Genomic DNA, 23,494 nt, shown 5'->3' with positions numbered 1-23,494 from the left:
TGAGAGACAAAACCTGAACCTTTTTTACTTGAAGCGGAACGCCAATGCAAAGTTGTAGCGCTTTGAAGATGAGTCTTAGTTTTATTTCAGCATATTCAAACGAATAATTTATAGAAGACCTGTACACGATAAAATATTTTGCAGTGTGTAGGCTTGCATTTTTGTGATTCAAATCTAAAATTATGAAAAATAATGAAAAATGTTAATGCTGTGAAGCAAGAAATTAACAAAGTGCACGAGAGACTTACGATGCATCACCATAATTTTACACAAAAAGAAAAATGTTTGAATCAAGACAACTCCCGTTGGGTATATCTTGTGCTTCAGTGATAGAATGATAGCAAAATATAGCCTACATAATTGTTACAGAGTGGCCAGCATGGAAAAAATACACAAGAGTTCGATGTGCAATTGCAGCAAGTGTTAAACAATTTTCTAAAACTAGGGCTGAAAAGCTAACTATCTAACATGAGGCAGTAAAATATTTTAGTGACGTGAAGAAATCATAACACTTGTTACCGTAACACTTGCTTCAAAAACAAAAACATAAAATAACAAGTGGGAATCGACCAAATGAAAAAGATCAGTAAATTATATACTTACAGTTTTGCACAAGAGACATGCGTAAGTGCACTTACAAGATCAAAAAACATAAAACCATTGTTCTAGTCGATATAACTCTTAATCCGATCCAGAACGAGATGCATCGCTGACTAACGGTTCTTTCCTGAGTTTTGGGTCAATATATGCCATCTTTGATGTGGTAATGAAAGAATTGTAGAATGCCTTTTGGTCTTCAGTGTCTAGTTCTGGTTGATGGCCGGGAAAAGCAGCTGGTTCTGTACCTATCATTAAAAAGAATTAAAATTGACAAGAGAAACAGTTTTAATTGACATTTGTAAGCTACAGCTACATTGAGATACGTTGAACACACATATTGTTACGTTGTTGTTTCGTATGACACTGAATACGGTACGTATTTGATTACACGTCCAAAAGGTTTTCATTTTCAACCAAACAATTTATTAGTAGAAGATAAAATCTTTTTCACATTTACGCCAACGCTAATTGAACTTTATCAAATACACACGATGCAAGATATTTTCAAGAGTTTTAATTCCATGCTGACTACATCAACTAAACACAATCGGCTTTGTCAACATCAAGTGGAGATGGTTTTGTTTTTGTACGTCAATCGCAACCAAACAAATATAAATAAAATCATTATCTATCGTGACTCAGAGAGAGCGCATTTCACAACAGTTAAGTGTTTGAAAGTTAAGCCTTATTTAAACTAGATTTGACGTATTAGGAGCGCTCTATTAAATGAAAATTTGAAGATTTGTTTTTTCTTTGGCAAAGTCGATATTCATCCGCTTCAGTCAAAGTCAATGTAAGAAATCAAACAAAACGCAAGGATTGTAAGAAAATGAGGGGGGTGTAGTGTACCTACAAACATATGTCGATGTCGGAATGGCATATGATTCAAGAGGATCCGCAAAGGATAGAAACTTGTCAATGCCTTCTAAAGCACGTTCTTTCAAATCATAAAAAAAGGATAAAAAATCATGCAATTTTCACGAACGCGGTCAAACCAAATCAGTCAACACTTTAACGTTTACCCCGCAGTCCTCTGCAAAACAAACACAGCATCCACACAGAATAGCCAGCGTAACCAGAACGAAAAGAAAGTAGGTCTACTAACTACAATATGCGGTGTAAAAGCAAGCCATTCCTATAAACGAAAAAGATAGAAGATATTTGGGTCACATAAAACAATAAAAAGATATGTTACATTGGTAGTCCAATGCAAATCCATAAAACCGCAAAATCGCACAAAACGTTTGTTAGAAATCAGGTGACCTGAAACTTTGGGAAGGCTATTAAAAAATAAATCAGAAGATACGCAGTTGAAAAGATAAAAAAAGAACAACAGCACTACAAAGATCTAATCTGCAAGGCGGTAGGAAAGCCTGTTTTCAGACAAAGCTTTGTAACCCTTATCAATGTTTTTATCCAAATACAATGAGACTTGTGGGAAAAAGTTGTGACTCATTTAAATAGCATAACAACGAAGAAATAAAAACTTTGTTTGCTTCAGCTTGCCAACAAGACTCATTAACATACAGTAACAAAAAAGTTATCTGCATTGAATCAGCGTGAAGGTATTTCACAGTTATAATGCTCAGAGTCTCGATAAGAACCTTAAACAAATTCCAAGTCCTTTACTATATGATACTACTACTTTATTTAAAAAACAAGATGGCCTACGTTGTCCGAATGTCAATTGGATAATTTTTCATATTTCTGCTGCAAAAATAAATTTATTTACCTGCAATTCTTTTCAGCTTGTGCCTCTTGGAAGGGTCGTCAACTCCAACAGGAGGAAGATTGTAATCGGTTTTCATGGTGGTATTGAAATAATGAGCAAACTAAAAAAAACAACCAAATGTTGAACTTCACATGGTTTTACTATCTTAAAAATAAAAAAGCACCTTGAAAAATACATGGTACATACCGTACTTGAAAGATACTAAAAATAATTACTGTCAATTTATCAGTACAGCCTACCTGGGAAGGAAGAGGTTTTTCTTTCAAGCAAGTTTTCAAAATGAAGCGATCTTCGTTCCAATTACCAATCAGTGTGGTGTTGCAGAAACTGCTCTCTTTGGTTGAGCATCGCCATCCAAATTGTGAAAATTTATAATCGTCTTTGGTGTGAGTCCACACTTCGCCCAAGCCTGCAGCAAATATTTTCGATTGAAAAAAAAAAAAACGATAAAAAAGCAAGTTCTATGAAGAAATCTACCGCTGACTGTTAAGGTGCGTCTACACGACGACTGTTTTCTTGCTTAAGCTAGCCAAACTTCTTGTTTCTTTAAGTTAATCGCAGTTTGTGCCGCTTACTTTTAAGAAAATGGGCGAGTAAGCGAGCCGTCGAGAAAAAATACGCTCCAGAGCGAAAAACTGGGCGCTTAACTGAGTTCTCTTGCTTAGAAATGTTTTTCCCGCCAAAATCTCAGGTCTCCTCTCAGCTCAGTATCCAGACAGGGCAGGGCGGTATCGTTAAAAGATTTCGTTAAGTTTTGATCCCAACCAGTTCTTATTAATGTTGCGGGCTGAACTGGCGGTGACCGTACTCGAAATAGCCCATAGAAAGCACAATATTTTCCAATTTCAAATCCAAAACAGGATCTCAGCAGAAAACCATTGCCATTGTACACTGGGTAATAAAAATAGCGGAGGAATGATCTTGCTGGTTGTTACCAGTCACCCACGCTGACACGAAATTCTGTTTCCAACATTTCAACCTCACTGAGGTGTCTAAATGCTTCATTAAGCAGTAAATTGCGGGTTTGCATGTTTGCATCCTTCGTTTTTGCAGCATTTTTTACACAACTTCTGGGAAGCCATGACTGAAAGACTGCAACAACTTCAAATGGTTAAAGAACAGTCAGTTGCTTGGTCTACTCTGCTGTACTTTAGCGCGAACTGCTATGCTTTGGCGCGAACTTTTAAAACGTGACGTCATTGGGGATTAGATACTCACGTGACCGCGATTCAAGCGAGCAAAATCTTCGTCGAGGTTGCCAGTGTAGACGAAACGAGCTTAATCACTAGCTTAAGCAAGAATTTCTAAGCAAGAACACTTTCTCGTGTAGACGCACCTTTAGCCCTTGTCAACTTCGTTGGCTCAGTGGTCAGCAACAACATTTCAATAATTGGAAACTTCGCTCAGCGAATTTCGGTAACCGGCCCTGCGTCAACAGCCTCTACAAGTAGCCTACGCAAAACTACCAGAAATAACCTCTCAAGGCTTTGTCAGTCCAAAGATAAAGATTTAAGACCAACCAACCCTACGTTAGCCCCCGTTTTGACTGAAAAGAGTTTATGTCAAATAAATTCTACTCTGGGTCTCACTACATTGTGAACTTGAAGTTATCGCAAAAATAGCATTATGAAATACACGTACAGGCCTAGGTATAACGATTCACGAGCTATTATAGCTTCTGGTATATTGACTCTGAACTAAACGTTTTGAAATACGCTACACCGAAAAAAACTTGTCAGTATCAAACATTTCATCATAAAAATAACATTTTCCATAAATCTGAAAGTGTATTCAATGTTGTTATGGTTAAACCTGATTGGCAGAATACGCTTTTGAAGTCATATCAAACATATTTGGCAAGCAAAAGCCTACTATTTTCATTTGCATAAGTTGCATGTCATTGAGTTTCAAAATATTGCAACTAGCATTTCTCAATCAACAATAGAACACTACACAATACTTTCTGATCATTCAAAAAAAAATGCTTGTTTAGTTTTTGCATTATGACCAACTTAGGTATCTGTTTGTAACAAAAAGAACAAATTTGTAAGCTGTTCACAATCTGATCCTTACAATTTGAAGCTATAGACCAGGGGTGGGGAACCTTTTCAGTATTGCGGGCCACATAAAATGAGAAATAACACAAGCGGGCCACTAAAAATTTCGAAATTTTATTTACAGAAAAAACTGATTCGCAGCGGTAGGTGCTTCCAAACAGAGACACATATTTCAAAGCATGTTCCCGCATGACTGGAAAATCACCAGCATTTATGCAGCTTTGATAAAAGTTGAGCTGTGGAATGTTTTGGTACATCGCTTTCAACGTACCGTCATTCTGGAGATCTACTATTTCATGTTGGAAGTTATTAGGAACATCATTATTAAGAACATCTTATTGTTTTCAAGTTGTACTTTCCACAGATGTAGTTTAGCTTCAAATGATTTCACTTTTGCAAACAAGGAGTTCAAAAGCTGATTCGGTCCCTGCAACTTGACGTTGAGCTCGGAGAGGTGCTCGCTAATGTCAACCATAAACGCTAGGTCACACAACCATTGGCTATCAGTGAGTTCGACGACATGGTTTCCCTGATTATTCATGAACTGATCGACTTCGTTTCGTTTCATTTCTTCATCGACGGCCATTCGCAATATACCGAGAATGCAGAGCCTACTCTTTTTTGAGCTGTTGTTTCAATATATTTTGGGTAAAGAAATTTTGACGCGGGCCACATGGAACAGTCACGCGGGCCACATTCGGCCCGCGGGCCGCAGGTTCCCCACCCCTGCTATAGACAAATGGAAAGTGCTATAACGTCCACTCACAAACGTGGTGGTCAGTAGCGTAGCCAGGAATTTTGAAAGGGGGGGTTTTGACCACCCAGCGGCGGGGGGTCTGGGGGGCCTCACCCAGAAAATTTTGAAAAATTACTTTGAATTTGGTGCATTCTGAGAGCATTTTCAACAAAAATGTGGGTACGAATATTCCTGTAAAATGGTGCTGTCTGGTAGCATAGCAAAAGGATAAGATCATGTTTTCTTCGGCATTTTTCGGAAATAAAGCTAAGTCTCTGTGTTTTCTTGTTGCTAATTCCTGGCTGAGATGTTTGAATGTTTGGTATTGGCAAAACTCGTATCTTTTAATGCAATTTTGTTTAAAACTAGGCAATTTTTTATTAGACTGAAAGCATCATTCTTAATATCGTGACGTCACACGCATGCCAAAGGGGGGGGTTGTAACCCCCAAAACCCCCCCCTTGGCTACGCCACTGGTGGTGGTAGCTGCAAGTACAAATGAAACCGTATTATTGCATTGTCAAATCACCAAGCTTTTTATCGCTTAACCAATATATGCAATGAAATTTATAGTTGCTGCAAAAGCGATTGTTTTCATACAACTCTTCTTGCGGCAATAATTAAAATTAGGCAATTAGACAACAAAAAAGTGGATTCATCATCATCAACCGATCCCGCCACTGTCGACAGATGGCCGCCACATATGTTTTACACCATTCTGTATTTTGCTGTTCTTATCCAGGTGATACCAATCTTTTCTTCAATGCAATTCCACCATCTTCTTTAGTCACCCTCTAGTTCTTTTCACATTTTGTGGTGACCACCTTGTGATTAATTTATCCAATTTGTTGCTTGTCCTTCTTGTTAGTTGTCTTGCCTATGCTCTGCTTTGGATAACTGTAGCCAGTTTTCTTGATTGTTATGGTATCTAATGAGTAACCATGTTTCTGCGGCGTGAGTTAGTGTTAGCAATATTCCTCTGTCCATGGTTTTTCATTTTAAACTACGGTAATTGAAATGTTCTTATTTTACTGTATATAAAAAATGGAATATTGACTTCTGTAGCCTGATGTGATCATTTGGTTTATCACAATTTTAGTGTGATTTTCTGGTGTTGGGATTTTCCTTAGATATTTGCATTGATCAGCCTTCTCTAGCTTTTCTCCATTTATCAAAATATTTGTTCATGCTTTTTTCTTTGCTGTCTCATTTTCTGTGTTTGGTTGTTTATTTTCATTCCATTTTGTTTCCCTGACTGATTCAGTTCCTAAACACTTCTGGCAAAGTATCTTCTTGACTGTGCAAAAAAGGATCGTTGCCAGCTTAGAAATTACTCAGCAGTTGTCCATTGATGGCAAGGCTAGTCTCAATAGTAGATAAATGACACAAAATAATCTAACTAGGGTGTGACAATAAAAGCACTAAAGTCTGATATCAATAATAAGTCAAAAGGTAAATCTTTCTACTTTGTTTCAGCCCAGACATTTTAGACTCTATAATTCTGCAATGTTTTGTAAGCTTACAACCTCCTCCCAATGCAAATTTTGAAAACATACCTAGCTGATAAAACAATGGTGACAATTAAAAAAAAATCAACACAGACTAGTAGAGCAGATTAGGGGACGCAAACGCCATACATATCTTCACTGTGTCCCACATTACTTCAAGTGGCAGTTGCAATTTGGAAGTGTGATATTGTGATAACACTGGGTACATTGCTAGTTACGCAAATTGCATTATTTGCTTGTAGCATAAGTTCCATATTCCCATATTGATTTCAAACATTTACAGTATGTGCAGCAGATTTCACACCTAATATTTATGTAATTAGAGGCAGAAATTAATAAATGAACAAGATAATGCTATGTCATTGACCAATCTATTTGATTAATTGATGTTTTTTCTTCTTTTACAATAGCCTACGGCTTAGATCTAGAATGTAAGAATATCATATACAATTTATGCATTTAACCAATATACGAGTTACTGGTTTTGCTTGTGCTATAGGCTACTAGTAATACCTTTCTGGTTCTGAGAACCTACGCACGCAAACTGTTTGCTTGACGTATTTAACTGATTCATATCAGAATACATGCATTGTTAATAAGACAGCATCAATTTACTAGCCTCATTGAAATTGATTAAAAATGCATTTTGCCCTTAAGGCAGGGGTTCTTAACCAGGGGTGCACGCACCACCAAGGGGTGCGAAATCTGTGCCTAGGCGGTATGGGGATGCTGAATTATCAAGGTTTGTTATAATATGACGTAAGAAACAGTTGTTTTATCAGGTTTCAACAAAAATTTCGAACTGTAGGCGACTATTAGTTTTCAGCCAATCCTAGGAAGGGGTGCGAGAACTGGTTGGTAATTTCAAGGTGGTGCCGACAAGGCAACAAGTTAAGAACTGCTACCTTAAGGCATTGTCAGCCTCCAACATCAAGTGTGAGTAATAATAATTTTATTTTTTGTTTTTTTCTAAAGACATCTCATGAAGATTTTGCCAATAAAAAAGTAGCTGTTTTGTGTACAATATCACTAATTCATTCTCCAAATTTGTAGGCTGGATTTAAGTTTGTTCCAACAAACCTGTAGGCTACTCAATTGACTTTATTAATATTCGCATTCGCCTACTCAATTTATTTTCCAAGTGAAAGGCCTGCCTAATAACCAATTAGCAAATACAACAACAAATATTTACACTTTAGATTTACATTTTGAGACATTTAAGTATGAACCTATTGACCTAATGTAAATAAAAACTTAGGAAATCTTCAAACATGATATAATAACATTTTCTTCATTTTGTTCACACCCAAAATTACAACATAATAGGACAGTTCTGACGACATTCAAACGCATAATTCATTGTAAAAAGTGGAATAGACATAAGCAACTTTATGTTTCATTTGTAGCACATAATCAGCTAGCTGAACATGCTACTTTTAATAAGTTTCATATTTCTTTACAAAATTCAATGAACATCGTGCAAAATTGTATGCAAAATTTAGACAAATTGAGAAAAAAATTTAATTGTGGTTACTTTACGTCTTTATTTGCAACATTTTCGAAATTGATAGTGACCTCGCAGAGAAAAGACAACTTACAGAAGCCTTGGAAACATGTGAGAGCAAGAAAAAAAGAAAGTGAAGACATGAAGTAGGCATAGCCTACACGAGCGGAAATTAAATCATTTAAAAAAGTAAACTGTTTTGGACTTTGATACAAATAATTAATATAGAAATGCAACTTTAATTTGTGGTATAGTTATTTTGTTGTTGAATTGCCACTAAATTAAATGTTGGCTGATAACCTAACCTGTATATATATTTAAAAACAGTGCTGCTGGACCAATATTATGACATTGTTTGTACTAAAATTCAGATTATCACAAAATTGCTTTATCTTTGTAGCTTTAATTCATTATAAAAACTGGTGCAAGTACAATCTTTCTTTTTAATTTGCTTTTAAATAATTTTTTTTTAACTTTTTCACTAAGCCTACCTTTTAGTGAAATTATAAATGCATTTCAATCGCCAAATTTTTGTTTCGTTTTTGATTTTTGTGAAATCTTTACAATGTTCAACTGAACTTGACTAATCAAACCTTATCGAAAATATGGTACTACGAATGTGTATTTGATTATATTTAATTGTATCTCACGTTTGATTTACTTGTTTTGTCCTGTCTTCATGTGGTCACACTAGCCGGTTTGTTGAACTTTTCATCTTGCTGAATCTTTTTTTTGTGTCATCAGAATATTGTTTAAAATTTCAAAGTAAAAAGTTCTGGAAACTTGTCATTGCTTTTTTTTTTGTGCATTAAAGTTTAAATCGCCTTTATTGCAAGTGTTCATAGGTCATTAATTGAAATTGACCAAGAATATAGGGTGAAGTAGCTATTTTGTGTCTTAGTCACTTTCTTTTTGTTTTACTAATTTCTAACCCCAACTGAAATCCTCACCTAACCCTGAAGGTTGGGGTTGGAAAAATAGTGAAATAAAGGATCAGTAGGAAAGTCTTGAATTTTTTTTTTGTGTAATAAAGTTTAAATCGCCCTTGCAAACTTAAGTGTTAATAGGATAATTTTAACAAAAAAAAGTTTTTTTCTAGCTGTACAGTTTTAAGACAGGGGTAACACTGTTTTATCGATGCGTATTTTAAATCTTTGGATTTGCCATCTTTGCCATTTGTTGGTGTTAAATTTGTACGTTTACTTTGCCGTTCTGCACATGTTTGCGCCAGCAGTAAAAAATAAAAATGAATTGTTTACATGCCTTTTTGCAACAAAGAAGCTTGTTGATAATAAGTTATTTAATAATTACTTAATGTTAGTGTGACAATTTTCTCTTTACTTTAATTTACTCTTTTCTCAGTACCAGCATTTTAAAAAGTTTAATAACCATTGGTCCGTTGCAGTGGTTCTAAATTTTTGTTGTTGTTGAGGTGCCTTTGGATAAGCTTGTTGGATTTAATTGTACCTATGGCCCAGCGATAGAAATTTTAGTATATTTTTATTTAAGTTTGTGTTTTCAGCGTTCAGTTGTTTTGTGGTAAAGTGAATTTAAATTGTGCTATGCAATTATTCAATCATATTCCATTGCTACAGTTTTGTAATTACGAGTTTGAGTGCACATGTTAGGGAATAATAATATCTGAAAGCATTTTATTACCGCAAGTGAGTCTAAATACAAAACGAAGTGATTATGTGATGTCTTTGAAAAATTAAAATGCCACACCACAGGTCACAGGATAGTAATGCACAGTTTGAGAACCTCTGGCCTAATACAAGGTTTACAGATAGCTAAGAATACAACTTTAAAACTTGTACAAAACACAAGTCTAGAGTTACTTGATTAGACATTTTGTTATAAAGTAGGTTAAGTCCGGGTATGACTATTTGGAACATTTTGTTAATGGGATAAAATCTGTATTGCAATGCCAACATTGCGGTCATGCTAAAATTTACACCCTACCCATATGCATGTAATACAGGGACGGGCAACATACGGCTCGCGGGCCGGATCCGGCCCGCGATGGGATTTTGAGCGGCCCACAGACAGTTTCCGGTCTTTACATAATGTGGCCAGCGGCCACTCTACCGCAATCCTCCACTACTTGCTTACTACGTCAAATAACAGTGACTGTTGGTTATTTTTTAGTTCTTTGATTATTTATTTTCGGTTTTTAGTCAAGTGACAAGCATGTTATGTTCAGGCCCGTAGCCAGACATTTTCAAGGGGGGGTTCACAAATCCAAAAGTATGGACCTTTTAAAAACAATTTCTTCTTGGCGTGTCCACAAGCAAGAGTCAAAACATAAGAAGTGGCAGTAGCCTACATAATATATAGATCAACAAACATAACAAACTTCGAATTTTCAACATTACAAAAACAATAGGGGAAAAACGATATCTTATCTTAAAACTTTAAAAAAAATTGGCCTTTTAGCAACAAAAGTGCCCTTTTTTCATAATCCTTCCCCACAGTCAAAAATCGTTCCGGTGCCCCTGGGAACCGATGTGGTCATCAACAAAGATTCCAAGTAATCAAAAGAGCACTTAATCAAACATCACAAGCAGGCAGCAGCTATGATAAAAGAATGTTGCCCAATTCCATTTTTTTCGAGTATTGCTGTGAAAACACTGTTATGACTTCATTCAGGTCGATGTTTCGGTTGTAATGAATATGAAGCAGGACAAGCCAGGTGAAGCGTTCTTCTTTCATGGTAGATCTGTTGAAGGTATGAAGCCGCCGAACAACGCTTGCTGCCCTCTCGCATTCGCATGAAGTGACTGGAGTTGTTGCTGATATCCTTAGTAGGCTAATTTGTCAATATTTGAATACTGAGTACCATACTTGAGTGCTTCTGCACAAGTAGCCTACTAGGGCGACGGGTTTCTTTTCTCCAGTAATATTGCCAGCGAAAAAAGTCTTGCTGCATCATCTCAGGTGCTGGAAGATCATCTTCATACAACTGTAGCCTACTGCGTCCATGAAGTTAACTCTCTCCTCGTCGAATGCTATGGTCGGGATAAGATTTAGAATGCTTGCACATGCAAAGGAATCCACTACAAAAACAAAGCTTGTTTACCAAAGTAGCCTATTTGACAAGTTTTCTTCGCTGTTGTGGTAGAAACAAAGCACATGGGAGACAAAATGCACCATCCAATTTTGCACTGTAGCCTACATCAGCCATTTGTATATTCAGTATATAATTGTATCGCACAGATACAATAACACAATGTAGCCTACTTCGAAACTTTCCTTGTCTATATCAAACTACAGCAATACACGTAAGCGTCAGCAAATTTCACTGTAATTCAGCATAGAGAAAATACGAGATAAACAACTTAGTCACACTCGCTAGCGCAACACAAGGCATTATGAAGCAGTGTTCTTTCTTTCTGATAACAGCTATGTATAAACTGCTATCCAACCTGTCTCCTTCCTACCTTTCGACTCAAGTTCCACATGTGTTGAGTGAAGATTGATTGTATATTGTTAACAAGAAACGGGTTCAATTGTGATGTGGAATAGTCACTTCACACTCTTATTACGTCCGTCCGTTAGATTCACACATCGTAAAAGGAAGACGAAACATGTTTGGAAAACACAAGTCAGTAAAATAGAGAAAGGATAACGAGAGATTGTCGCTCAAGCGTGACAGTGCATCGCAATGATGACGTCACCATTGCGCGACAATCTATGTCACAATACGGAGACAGATAACTTGGCCATAATTTCGTGAACAAGCAGCAATGATCAAAGTTTTAGACTTTAGTATTGTACAATCTTCTATTTATCTTCCAGAAACCTCTTATTCAGAACTATCTGGAAGGTTTCGGCTGGTCCTAGGCAGCTGATCCTGTGATCGCATGTAGCACACTACACCTTTTCCAAAATGTGGACCTTTTCGACTCAAGAAGGGGTTTCCGCGAACCCCCCTGGCTACGGGCCTGTATGTTCCGTCATTAACGGGCCTTCCATCCTTTTTCTTTGGCTCTTGTAAGAACCAAAGGCTCTTGTAACCTCCTTCAGTCTCAAGCCGGAAAAATAGATCAAAGTGAAATTTGGCTGATAAGTGTAATAAGTAAACCGGGAACGTATACAAATAATAGTGATTGTTGGTTAAACTTTAGTTCTTAGTGTTTTTAGTTTCTTTGTTTTCAGTTAGAATTAGATTTTAAATGTAGCCTACAATAAATATTTTCCTATGGATTTTGCCAAGAAACGTAAAGTTGAAAAGGAGTGTCGCGAATTTAACAAATATGCTCAAGCGCTTTTTCACACAAGTCGGCAAGAAAGCAGTAGGCTACCATAGATGTTTGCTTTGCAATGAAAGTGACAACTTTGATCGACCACAGATGTCCCATTGACTTCAGAAGCTATTAAACGTTCAGAAGCTACATTACGTTAATTGTTAATAAATTCATTAAAGACTGTTTTTGGTCTTTATCCTTTAAACTTAAAGTTTACATTACTTTAAATAGAATTCATTCTTTGTCTAGGTAGATAAATACACGCTTAATGTAGCGATTCATGAATCCGGCCCGCCAACTACTTCATTATCCCATATCAGGCCTGCCGACTGGAGAAGTTGCCCGCCCCTGATGTAATAGCTACCAGTAAGTTCTTATTTACAAGAAGCCGTTTGCTCAGTTACCGCCCCGTTAGCTCAGTGGTTACGTGCCCGGCTCAAGATCACGCAGCACAAGTTCAACTCTCGGGGTGTGCGCTTGAGCAATGCACGTTAAGGACTGCTCTCCATTCAGCGGCATCTAATGAATGGAATCATTGATTGATTGATTGAATCTTTATCCTCAGACTGGGAAAGCTTCTTGCAGAGCTTAATCCTGGCAGTTTCGCATACTTGTAGAGGCTTTGAATCACTGACGCAGGCCCGGTCACCGAGATTGACAGAGTGAAGTTTCCGATTGTTGAAGTCTTGTTGCTGGTGAATTATTCCATCCATTAGATGCCGCTGAATGGAGAGCAGTCCTTAACGTGCGTTGCTCAAGCGCACACCCCGAGAGTCGAACCAGCGCCGCTGTTGATCTTGAAGTTTCTTTGTTCCAGAAGTGACGCGCTAACCAATTGAGCTATCGGGGCAGCTTCCCGGCAACAACACTTCAACAATCGGAAAACTTCACTATGCCAATCTCGGTAACCGGCCCTGCGCCAAGAGCCTCTACAAGTATGCGAAACTACCAGGAATAACCTATCAAGGCTTTGTCAGTCCGAGGATAAAAATTCAAAACCAACCAAGCCACTGAGCATAGGCTACCTTAGAAAGATAACATCTTTGTTTGTTTTACTTTGGTCACTGTTTTAAAGTAAGCTAATAGAAGATTACTGACCAGAAGCGCGAACTCCATGACGAAACGGTGGGTTTTTTTCCGTTTCAAATCCAGCCATTCCAATAGTTTTTTTCAAAGACTGTTGATGATTCGCACAACCAAACTGATGCAGGCGAAGATGCATTGCCACCCAGTGAAATGTTGTCATAGAAACAAGCTAAGGTTGCCATTTGTATTTGTTGAAATACAGAGTTGGAAAAGGACAAAAAAGCTCTGTTTTTTATTGGTTACGACAGCAAGCGCAGTCAAGAATGATAAGTTGTTCTCAATATTGTCTCTTACCAGTAGCATATAGAGAAGCACTTTGTCATGTGCTTCCAAGTACGAAAAAGAAAGAGTAGAAATGTTTTATGTGCCCCAAAAAAAGAAACAGTTTTCTCGACCTTTGCTATGTTGACGTGTATTGTTTTGATATGATGATCAGAAATAAAAACAACTGAATTGAATATTCAGAAGTGAACGCATCAGCCTGCTCACTTAACCAGTTAACAATCAAACCAGCTCATTCCAGTGTTAATATTCAATTTATTTTTCTTTGTCGGAAAACAATAGCAATGATAAAATTACCAATAGTTTACGGGAATAAAACCAACAAAAGGAAACGGCGGCAAAACCAAGAAGTTTAAAACGTGCATGCGATGTAAATTTAAAGGATACGTCGATGAAAGTTAATTGTAACATGTGCCCCATATCGGGGAAGGAGGACACACATCAGAGAAATTTTCAAAATTACACTGAAAAACTATAGGCTACACAACTTGATCTACAAATAATTTAACAAAATTTTTCTGTCGTTTCGAAAAAAAATTAATAGCCTAGGCTACAGAAATTCAGTTTGGTCTAAAATAAAGTAGGCTTAGCTTATGCGTTTGAGACAAAAAAAAACACTACGCTTTTTGGACCTCAGAATACACAACAGGGACTTAAACAATGTAAAATTTATCAAAAATGTTTACCTCGACTCCGTAGGCTACTGACCGATCAGCTTCTAAATTAAATTCTGATACAGCCCAACCCCCATAATTTTTTTAAAACCTAGAAAACAAGTGTGTTTACAACTATAGGTTGCCTATGACGTCTCCTACGCGCTCTACGTTGGCGTTGTTGTGACAAATCTATTGATATTTTTTGTTTAGCAGAGAAAGTAGGCTATTGCGTTGTTGTTGCATTGAGTAACAAGTCGTATAATAACTTCAAATGTGTGTATTGTTTTACCATAGTTCTTACGTGAAAGCGATTTCGCATTAAATTATCTTTCTTATGAGGTATAAAAGATCAACTTTAGACGATTTCGAATTTTTGGCATATGGGACGTGCTGCCATTAAGGCACCTGCAGCTAATAAGGCCAGGCCAGTAATAAGGCCCACCCCCTGGATCTCCGTTGTTACAAATCTTTTAAACAAAATTGGAAGCTCTGATTGCTGCTATGGTGAATTGAGACTAACTGGTAAAGTTTCACAGTCTGAAGTTGAGAACTTTTTGAGTTACGGAAAGTTGAAGTGTGGGGGGACCGAAATTGAGCGGTTTTATTAATTTTTACATATTTTAGACTGTTCTGCAGTTAACAAACCGCTTTGACTTCCGTTTTTTTGCATTTTATGTGAAAGATAAATCAAATGTAGTTATTACTATCTGAAGCCTTTACAAATTGTTTCACCTAACGGATCATCAGAAGGTCTGCAAAAAACATGTAAACAGTAAAGAATCGATAATTCTGAAAAGATATTAAATATTACAACTGTAAATTAATCTGCCAAAAAAAATCTCTAAACCTGTACTTCCTGAGGAGATATTAAATATTACAACTGTAATTTAATCTGCAAAAAACCTCTAAACCTGAATTCCTGAAAAGATATTACTGTAAATATTATAACCGTAATCCAATCTGTAGAAAAAAAACTCCAGAATTACTAAGGACAGCCTCCATCCGCCACGATAAAGTTTCAATCAATTTGTCCCAATGGAAACCAAGCAACAATGATGGCAACATCTATGACATCACAAAGAAGCAAAATGCTTGTTATGATCGGCGAATCCTGTAGTAATCTGAACAGAATGAACAAAAATTGTTTTTAAACCTGTAAAAATTAAATGAGTTTTACAACCTGTAAAAATGAAATGAAATTCAATTTTTTCAAAATTATAACCTGTAAAAATCCCAAGGAATTGTGATGATGTAACCTGTAGTGTCCTGAACAAATGAAATAAAATCTGTTTATAAACCTGTAAAAATTAAATGAGATTTATAGCCTGTAAAAATCAAATGAAATTTTAAAAACCTGTGAAAATCAAAAGGAATTTATTTTATTTTGAAGTACTTGAGTTTAAATTTGTTTCTATGACGACATTTGCCGACCAGTTCCGAACGCTTGTTCAAAAGGTGGCCACTATCAGCCTTCAGAATGGCCAGCTTTTCAGCCAAACATAGGCCACAATTGTTACGACTTACGACCACCACCACTATAAGGCCGAGCACAGCTGTGGATGGACCAAGTTATTTTAGGATCAACACCCTTGTCCTTAAGGTCCCAAACTGCCTTAGATAGTTCGGTACTGTTACGTTTAGACCTATCCATGAAGGTACATTTTTACATTACATTCATTACATTTATTTTACATTACATTCGCTCTGCTTTGCCTTTTTGCTTGGCATTGAGCACTTTTTGTAGTATTAATAGTTTTCATTGTTTTATGTGAAAGATATGTGCATGCTGATCATAGCCGTAGGAGAGTAAAACATTTTGGGGGGGCGAACAAAATTTGCCCAAATATTTCAAAGTTTGCCCAAATTTTATCTTTGCGTGTATATTTCAAAAGCACAAAATTACTCACAATCTCTGAGGTGGTGCATTTAATAACTCTACAGGCATCAACTTGGCCGTGTACGAAAACACAGGCAACATGACGTAGGCTACAACAGCAAAACAAGGCTAACTTAACTTTAACGTGCATTCATAGACCTGTCTGTGTCCCAATTAAATAAACGATCAAATTGAAACACTCTTGTGTGGCACAAAAATATATATTAAGCCTAACTGGATTCAACAACAATTTAAACTGACTTCAGCAATAACCGGGTAACAATTGATGAATATCCTTGTTGTCAGATTATTTGAAAATCTCCAGCCTAACTTCACTAAAAGGCCAGACAAAAAAAAAGCTCAATCTTTACAATATAAAGATTAGTCCAAAGACTCAGTATTTGTAAATTTGCATTGAAAAAAATCTAGAATGACAACCTATTTACTTATCAAACCAGTAACATTACTTTATCCATGCTACTTCAAACACTATAGCCAAAAAAGAATTTGACAGTTTATGATCTGGGCCTGGGCGTGGGCGACGTCCTACAATAGAATCGTTGCACCACGCAATAACTGCTTTATCGGGATTGTAATCCAGTACTGCGGGATCATCTAACGACACTCGCACGAGTGTCTCCAATGTGGCTGATTTTAAAGAAGTTCGCCACTCCCTTAGAATTCTCTTTAGCAACGAAAAATAACGTTCGACATGTGTTGACGATGACGGCAAGGTAATAAGTATTTCAATAATGTGAAGGACATTACTAAAAGAAGCATAATTTTTGCAAAATTAGATCAAAAAATGTTTTCCCCTCGGATGTCAACTAACCTAGTTCTCCTTTTTAATGTCCGACAACATCGGATCGACATAAAAACGACAATATTGCCAACCGATGTAAATTAGCACTTCGGATTAAGACTTTGTTAAAATAAACGTCGGGAATTACAAGCAAGACTTAAAGCGCTGGTGATCGCAGATGGATATATTCCATCAATAACAAATATTCCCGCACAATGCAACAGTGGCGATTATGACGCGCTGACCTAATTTTGCGTCACGCTTTAATGCTACATATTTTCGACAGTTAATCCACGATCATTCTATTGCGAAATTAAATAATTGGCTAGAAGAGACCGGCGGCCAAACTTGGCCGATTGAGGAGGTAGCACCGGCGGTCATTCAAGCACTACTTAGCGGCAGTGACGATCGGTGAGGGAAAGCAAGGAAAGCAGTGCTTACCTGAGCGAAAACTATGCAAAATATAATGACTGAATTCTAGGTTTAACTTCTTATTATTTTTATCAAATCTGTTTTAACTTGAAAATTACTGTGTTCGTGACTAGAATTACTCGTAACTCTTGTGAGTATCTAAGTCCTCACCAAACCGCATTTCTTGCCTATAAATGCCAATTAACGCAAACGCTTTTGTCAGAAACCATCACTGAAGCTCCAGGGAAATCAACTTTCAAAAGTGCTTACCTTACATTGAAAAACGCCTTCGTTTTATCCAATCCTCAATCGTTTTGCAAAACGACACCAGCTGCTTAGCCAATCAGATGTGTTATCTGGTGTTATGGTTAAACTTGCTTTCCCAGTGACGTCATGCGTATCTCATAGCGGCTGCTTTTGGTTTCAGGCGAAAGGAAATCAGCCTCTACGCATGAGTGATTTTCGGGCTTGTAACTATAAGCTACTGAGTACGCTGAAAATAAAGCTGGTTCTCTTACCAAAAAAAACATAGATTCTACAATAAGACATGCAATTCCAAAGGGTACATTAACCAACCAGTACTGAAACAGCACAAGTGTTTTTTAAATTCTTTGGGTCAATAGACTGACATCACAAGTTCAGAGCAAACATACTTGTGTTCTTCAAGAATGGACTAGCTTAATTTATAGGCTAATTATTTGCTCTTTACTAGTGCACCAGTCCAATGCATGTTGTAAATGCTTACAGATGACATTGACAATAAGTTTTTGTGCTCAGTCTAAAAAAGCAGCCAACATTCTAGACTAGTCCCAGTTTGATTGATTGATTGAATCTTTATCCTCGGACTGGGAAAGTCCGAAGATTTTGTTTTGGAAATGCTCTCAGAGCGCACCAAATTGGAAGTGTTTTTCAAAATTTTCTGGGGGAGGCCCCCCAGACCCCCCGCTGGAAGTGTTGCCTTCGGCAACACGCCTTCGGGCTTCGCCCGACGGTTACGCCCGATGTATACCGGACACTTGTAGGCTATCATTACTCAATACATAGTGAGCTGATAGATTAGCATTGTCGCTATATCTTATAACTTGAAAAAAAATTAGCCTTTTAGTAAACAAAAATGCCCCCAGTCATAAATCGTTCCGGCGCCCCTGCTGTTGTGGTATCTGGATTTGCCAATGCCATGGTGCTTTTTTATTCGTCTTGTGTATTGTACATTTGCACTGTACTAATCTCGCAACAAACGAAAAAAGAGGTTTCTTTCTCTTAATTATGTTTAAAGCTTTGGTACGGTAATTGGAGAGTTTGCATTTTTGAACCAAAGACAAGCAAAACAAAGTAACCTTAGCGGGTTTAATATAATAATCGTCGGAGTGTCGTTACAGCTACAGTGCAAACTGCAAAGTCAAATTTATTTTTATGTATATTGCAGACAGGCGCGGATTTATGGGAGGGGGCCCGGGCCCCCCCCCCGAAATTTTGTGAAAAATTGTATGTTTCCGCATTAAATGGTTTGATATGCTTCTAAACAGCTGATATTAGTCCCTCGGCATCACAATTGATGAAAATGGTTGTTTTAATGTCTATTTTCTAGCATATCGTATATGTCGTAGTATCATTGTTCATATCTGTTCAGCTTTTTCTTTCTTTTTAATTGATTTTCAAATTTTCTGGCCCCCCCCGAAAAAAACTCTTAGATTCGCGCCTGATTGCAGATTTAATTCCTGATGAGGACACACGTAGGCTACGTGTCGAAAACGTCTATCATAATGTTACATATTTTGTATGTAATGCATTGTTAAACCCGCCAAGGTTACTTGGTTTTGCTTAATTATGTTTAGGCCCTGAAAGTATCCCTAACCATTGAATTTTTAATTAAATTTCACTCTAAGCACGTTGTAGCCTACTTCTGATACGTTGCGTGCACACTGCAAGGTCGACTTCTGGTGGAATTCCTGAAGCCTTGTTCACGTTTCTCAAGGTCTGGTTTTCAGTTGAATTAATAGGCCTAATATAGGCTACAGTATTTGCAAGGAAGCTTCATTGCTAGGTCAGAGCAATATTTTCAAAGGTTGCAGTGATGGCTGTCAAATCTCCCTCGTAGATGTGACATAGCATATCTTTCTATCCAATTGGTTGCGAACCATTTCTTTACGAATCGTGTGAAATGTTTGGGCTAAAGGCTAAGGTCCGAAGATACGGTGGAGAACGTCCAATGCGCAAAAAATTATAGGAGCGCATTACCAAAACATTGGAATTTTTTGTTACCGTATTTACCTTTAACACTTCCCGTATCTGCAATGGATAGGCTACAGAGTTATATAAATACACACCCAGCATGTAGGCTGCTGACAACTTGGGATTGAAACCAAAATTCAACTGATGATAGCTTACTTCAAGGATAAAAAAATTTCGATTGCGATTGACCATTATCTTGCCATTTATCAGGTCGGGACTCGCTAGACCAGTTTTACACCAAGATACATTATAAAAGCTTCGTAATTTGTATCAACTGCCTAAACTATTCCACTGCGCTGTTAAAGATATTTCAAGGGCATCGTCAAGACTAATAAACGTGACACTTCAAGTGAGCAAAATCGAGTCTCCTACATGTCAGAAGTTGTCAACAAAGCAAATGGCAGTTGAGCATTGAGCAAGCGACAACCGAGCTAGCACATTTCAGAAAGTGGGCTCAAGTTGGCAAATGATGAAACTGAGCAAGCTGAAATTTTGCAGGTTACAAGTCAGCAAATTCAGTTCAACAAGCGATGACCATTGACTAAACAAGTCCGAACTGAGCAAGTAAATCTAATTTGCTGACTTGACGGTAGCTGAAATGTACTTGCTGAGTTGTCGCATGCTGAGTGGTCTGACGACCAGCAAAATCTGAAGCAAGGCCTCTTTTCTACAAACTGCACTATCTACTTCTAGACAAGACTAACTGCAGTGAGCTTATCGGCGCAATTAACTTGGGGATACTAACTTTAAATGGAAACACAGCAGTGTCAGCTATAAAGAACAGTTCGAGTTCCAGGAAAATTATAAAGTTTATACAAACTCATTAAAACAAACCAACTACAATAATTGCTAAAATAATGGCATAAAAGCAATATACAGGGGGTTCTTGTAAGTCTACTTCACTCTACAGTGAAAAACGACGTTGTAAAATCACATACTTACAATTGCCCATGCAATTAATATCTCGAACACTACAGTTGTTCAATGCTTGGGGTTATTCGGTCTTTCACAAGTAACGTTTAAAAAAATTGGTAATCTATTTCTATAACAACGCTAAAGCTTTATTAGGCTAATGAACTTAATAAACTTTACACACAAAACTTTTTAGAGCAAGAAACAGTAAAAATATTGTATAGATTGAAGAAAGATGCTGAATAAGCAAATCAAGTACACACAATGTGGATTGTACGAGATACCAACAACCGGATTACAAATCTAATTTATATAAAATTGCTAGATTTTTACAAAACAAAAGAGGGGGATAGGCTTTCCAGAAACTATGACAGCATCAATAGGCAAACATTTTTATCACTTTGATCATGAAAAACTTATTTACAGTATTATAGTGAATGAAAAGCCACCTTAAAGGGAAATAACTAAATAATGTCGTAAACCAAACTGTAGTCAACATTTACCAAGTCGAAACTTTGTGAACGATCATATGAACTTTGTGTTATGAAGATTTACAAGGCAACCAACAACAGCGACCATTTGCTATTGATATTGTTACAGTTTCTATCTACAAGAATTGTCTCAAGGCAACGAGTTAAGAAATGGCGGCCACGGACAACGGAACACCGCGGTTTGGCTCGTACGGGGTCTGTCGCTCCGTCATTTTGATGCAGTCGAGAATGGGACAGACGCTGAGACAGAGAGTGCAGCCAGTGCAGGTGTCTTGGACGGTGGGAAGATGCGTTTCCCGGTCAAACGTGATGGCTTGATAGCCGGAATCGTTGCACGCCATGTAGCACTTGCCTAGAATGCACAATTTAAAAATGGCTTTTAAAAATTTGGTGATCAGGCAAAGTATTTCAATCGAAGCAAAAAATCTATTTAAGATTGTTTGATGACTTCAGATAGTAGAAAACTTCAGCTTCTTAAACTTTTCTATCGACTGTCATATTCAAGAAATTAGTAAGACCGACAATATCGTATTGAATGGCAATAAACCCAAGTAACCAGTCAATATCCACAGCAGACTACGTTTCTGTGGCGACGAGATTGATATGTTCATACGCAACAAAACTTACCGCAATTGATGCACATTTCCGGATCGATGACCGCGACAACTTGCTGCTTATTGTCCAAATCGCTGTACGTTCCGATCTTTGGAAGAGCTGCACCAACGACATCTTTAACCTGCAAGACGAAATGACAGTTCATTGAGAAAGCCGATTCAACGTCAGCAGACGTTGAATTAATGTCAAAAGGTCGATTTGCTGGTTGAGACAATCATATAATGTATATTATTTCTCTATGAAACACTTGGACACGCTTTATGCAGTTCACAAAAGCATTAGGGTAGAACCTATGCAGTACTTTTGCTAATTAACAAGAAACTATATTTATGGCACTGGTTAAGATAAAAAGCATTGTTTCGTGGCAGTTGCTGCAAGGGTTAGGGTAGGGTTTTGTTCTCTGCCCAAGATTTTAAAATTTGTTAAATCACAAGTTTTAGGCTTTGGCTTTAAACTTTAAAAATAGGGGCAGAACTCCTTATCTGGCGACACTACTGCCGTAGATATAGCCACGGCCTAATTAGCTATTGCTCATGCGCTCGCTCATTACAAAATGGAAAGCCGTAACTATTAAGTTCCCTTAATTCTTAAGCGATCCTCAACCAGAAGTTGAATCATTAGGTCATGAAATGATTTGTGCCAACGTGTTGCCTCTAGCCTTGGGAAAAGTTTACTGCCGACCAGAGAATACGATTGAAGAGGATCTAGTTGAGCTATCATGAAGACAATCGTGCCGCTATTGAATCTGTTCACATTTTCCCGGCGAATAAATCAGCAAACAAAATTTCGCATGTGCCACAATGAATCGAACATGTGATCGAGATCAACAAACGGAAAGCGGCAAATTATGTTCAACGTGAAAGCCCATTGTTCGAAGGATTGCAAACTATGAAGCTATGACAAGGCTGCCAGTCGCACGTTGAATTCTCACCGTCCAAGGCCAAACTGCATTTAGAAAATCATTTTTAACAATGAGATTCATGGGGTTGTGGCAGGGCGGAAACACGCAGTTTCCCAAGGAAATCAATAACAGCTCAAACAGCCCGTTCACTGATACCGATGTGACATTAGCATATACAAAAGTGATGCGGAAAAATACAATTTTAAACGATTGTCTAAAAGCATTGCTTGTGAACAAGCTCTATTAACTCACAGATGGCACTGCCTTTGTAGGTACGTAGATTGATCGAGCGTTAGAGGGTGTTGTTTCAGCTTTGTCCCCTGGCAGCAAGGCATGGTCAGACCTCATCTTTGCCACCAGGTTCTTTCTTTCAGTTTTATATGGTCCAAAGTTTGGAAGGTCCTGACATTAAAGAAGATAAGAAATTTTAAAAGCAGAAATATCGGAAAAGCTTCACGCTTGAATTTTGATACGTATCTGTTGCCAAGGTAACTGCTACAATAACACAACATTAAAAGCAGTCAATATCTTACGTTGCCTATGACATCTCGCAACCGAACGACAGGTTTTCCAAGTTGATGAGGAGGAGTCGGCTTGCTCTGTCCATCCCAAGAGTCCATCTCTTTGATGCTTCTGAGGTACAAGAGTGTTTGCAACCCGGTCACATAGTCGTCTATCACCGTAAAGTCCTGGTTTTGAACGGCGCTGCAAATCTAGACGAAAAATTAGCTTTTATTTTAGTCTATTGCGACAAAACAGTGTTACAAACAATGGTATACTGTATAGTAGGGTGTACCATTTTTCAAAAAGTTTTTAGAAATTATTGCGGCTATGTATTACGGGTTT

At 37.5% G+C, this 23,494-nt stretch overlaps 2 protein-coding genes across 2 annotated transcripts in view; both read right to left on the bottom strand.

Annotated features, from left to right (window-relative positions):
- Nucleotides 1-52: 52 nt before the first annotated feature.
- Nucleotides 53-13,610, bottom strand: LOC145778446 (cilia- and flagella-associated protein 68-like). Its single transcript, XM_082589924.1, has 4 exons — nt 13,483-13,610; nt 2,572-2,741; nt 2,333-2,432; nt 53-845 (listed from the first exon to the last, which is right to left on the bottom strand). The coding sequence occupies exons 1-4, from the start codon at nt 13,604-13,606 to the stop codon at nt 682-684; spliced, it is 558 nt and encodes a 185-aa protein (XP_082446050.1). The 5' UTR covers nt 13,607-13,610; the 3' UTR covers nt 53-681.
- A 6,886-nt stretch (nt 13,611-20,496) lies between these two features.
- LOC145778911 (dihydropyrimidine dehydrogenase [NADP(+)]-like) overlaps nt 20,497-23,494 on the bottom strand; it is a 60,888-nt gene continuing 57,890 nt past the window's right edge. The window contains exons 18-21 of the mRNA XM_082590502.1: nt 23,182-23,361; nt 22,901-23,050; nt 21,760-21,868; nt 20,497-21,484 (exon numbers count right to left, since the gene is read on the bottom strand). Of these exons, the coding sequence (XP_082446628.1) occupies nt 21,276-21,484; nt 21,760-21,868; nt 22,901-23,050; nt 23,182-23,361 (648 nt within the window). The 3' untranslated portion in view covers nt 20,497-21,275. The remainder of the gene's footprint in view (nt 21,485-21,759; nt 21,869-22,900; nt 23,051-23,181; nt 23,362-23,494) is intronic.

The sequence above is a fragment of the Aplidium turbinatum genome, chromosome 10, assembly GCF_918807975.1.
Source record: "Aplidium turbinatum chromosome 10, kaAplTurb1.1, whole genome shotgun sequence".
Lineage (NCBI taxonomy): Eukaryota > Metazoa > Chordata > Ascidiacea > Aplousobranchia > Polyclinidae > Aplidium > Aplidium turbinatum.
This window is presented reverse-complemented; position numbering and strand designations above follow the sequence as displayed.

What these genes read in the sequence shown, in the direction of transcription:
- LOC145778446 (XM_082589924.1), bottom strand. Translation starts at nt 13,606, where the DNA reads ATGCATCTTCGCCTGCATCAGTTTGGTTGTGCGAATCATCAACAGTCT. An exon ending in AAAAACCTCTTCCTTCCCAG is followed by an intron (nt 2,433 to 2,571) that starts GTAGGCTGTACT and finishes TGTTTTTTTTAG; the next exon opens with TTTGCTCATTATTTCAATAC. An exon ending in CAAGCTGAAAAGAATTGCAG is followed by an intron (nt 846 to 2,332) that starts GTAAATAAATTT and finishes TTTTAATGATAG; the next exon opens with GTACAGAACCAGCTGCTTTT.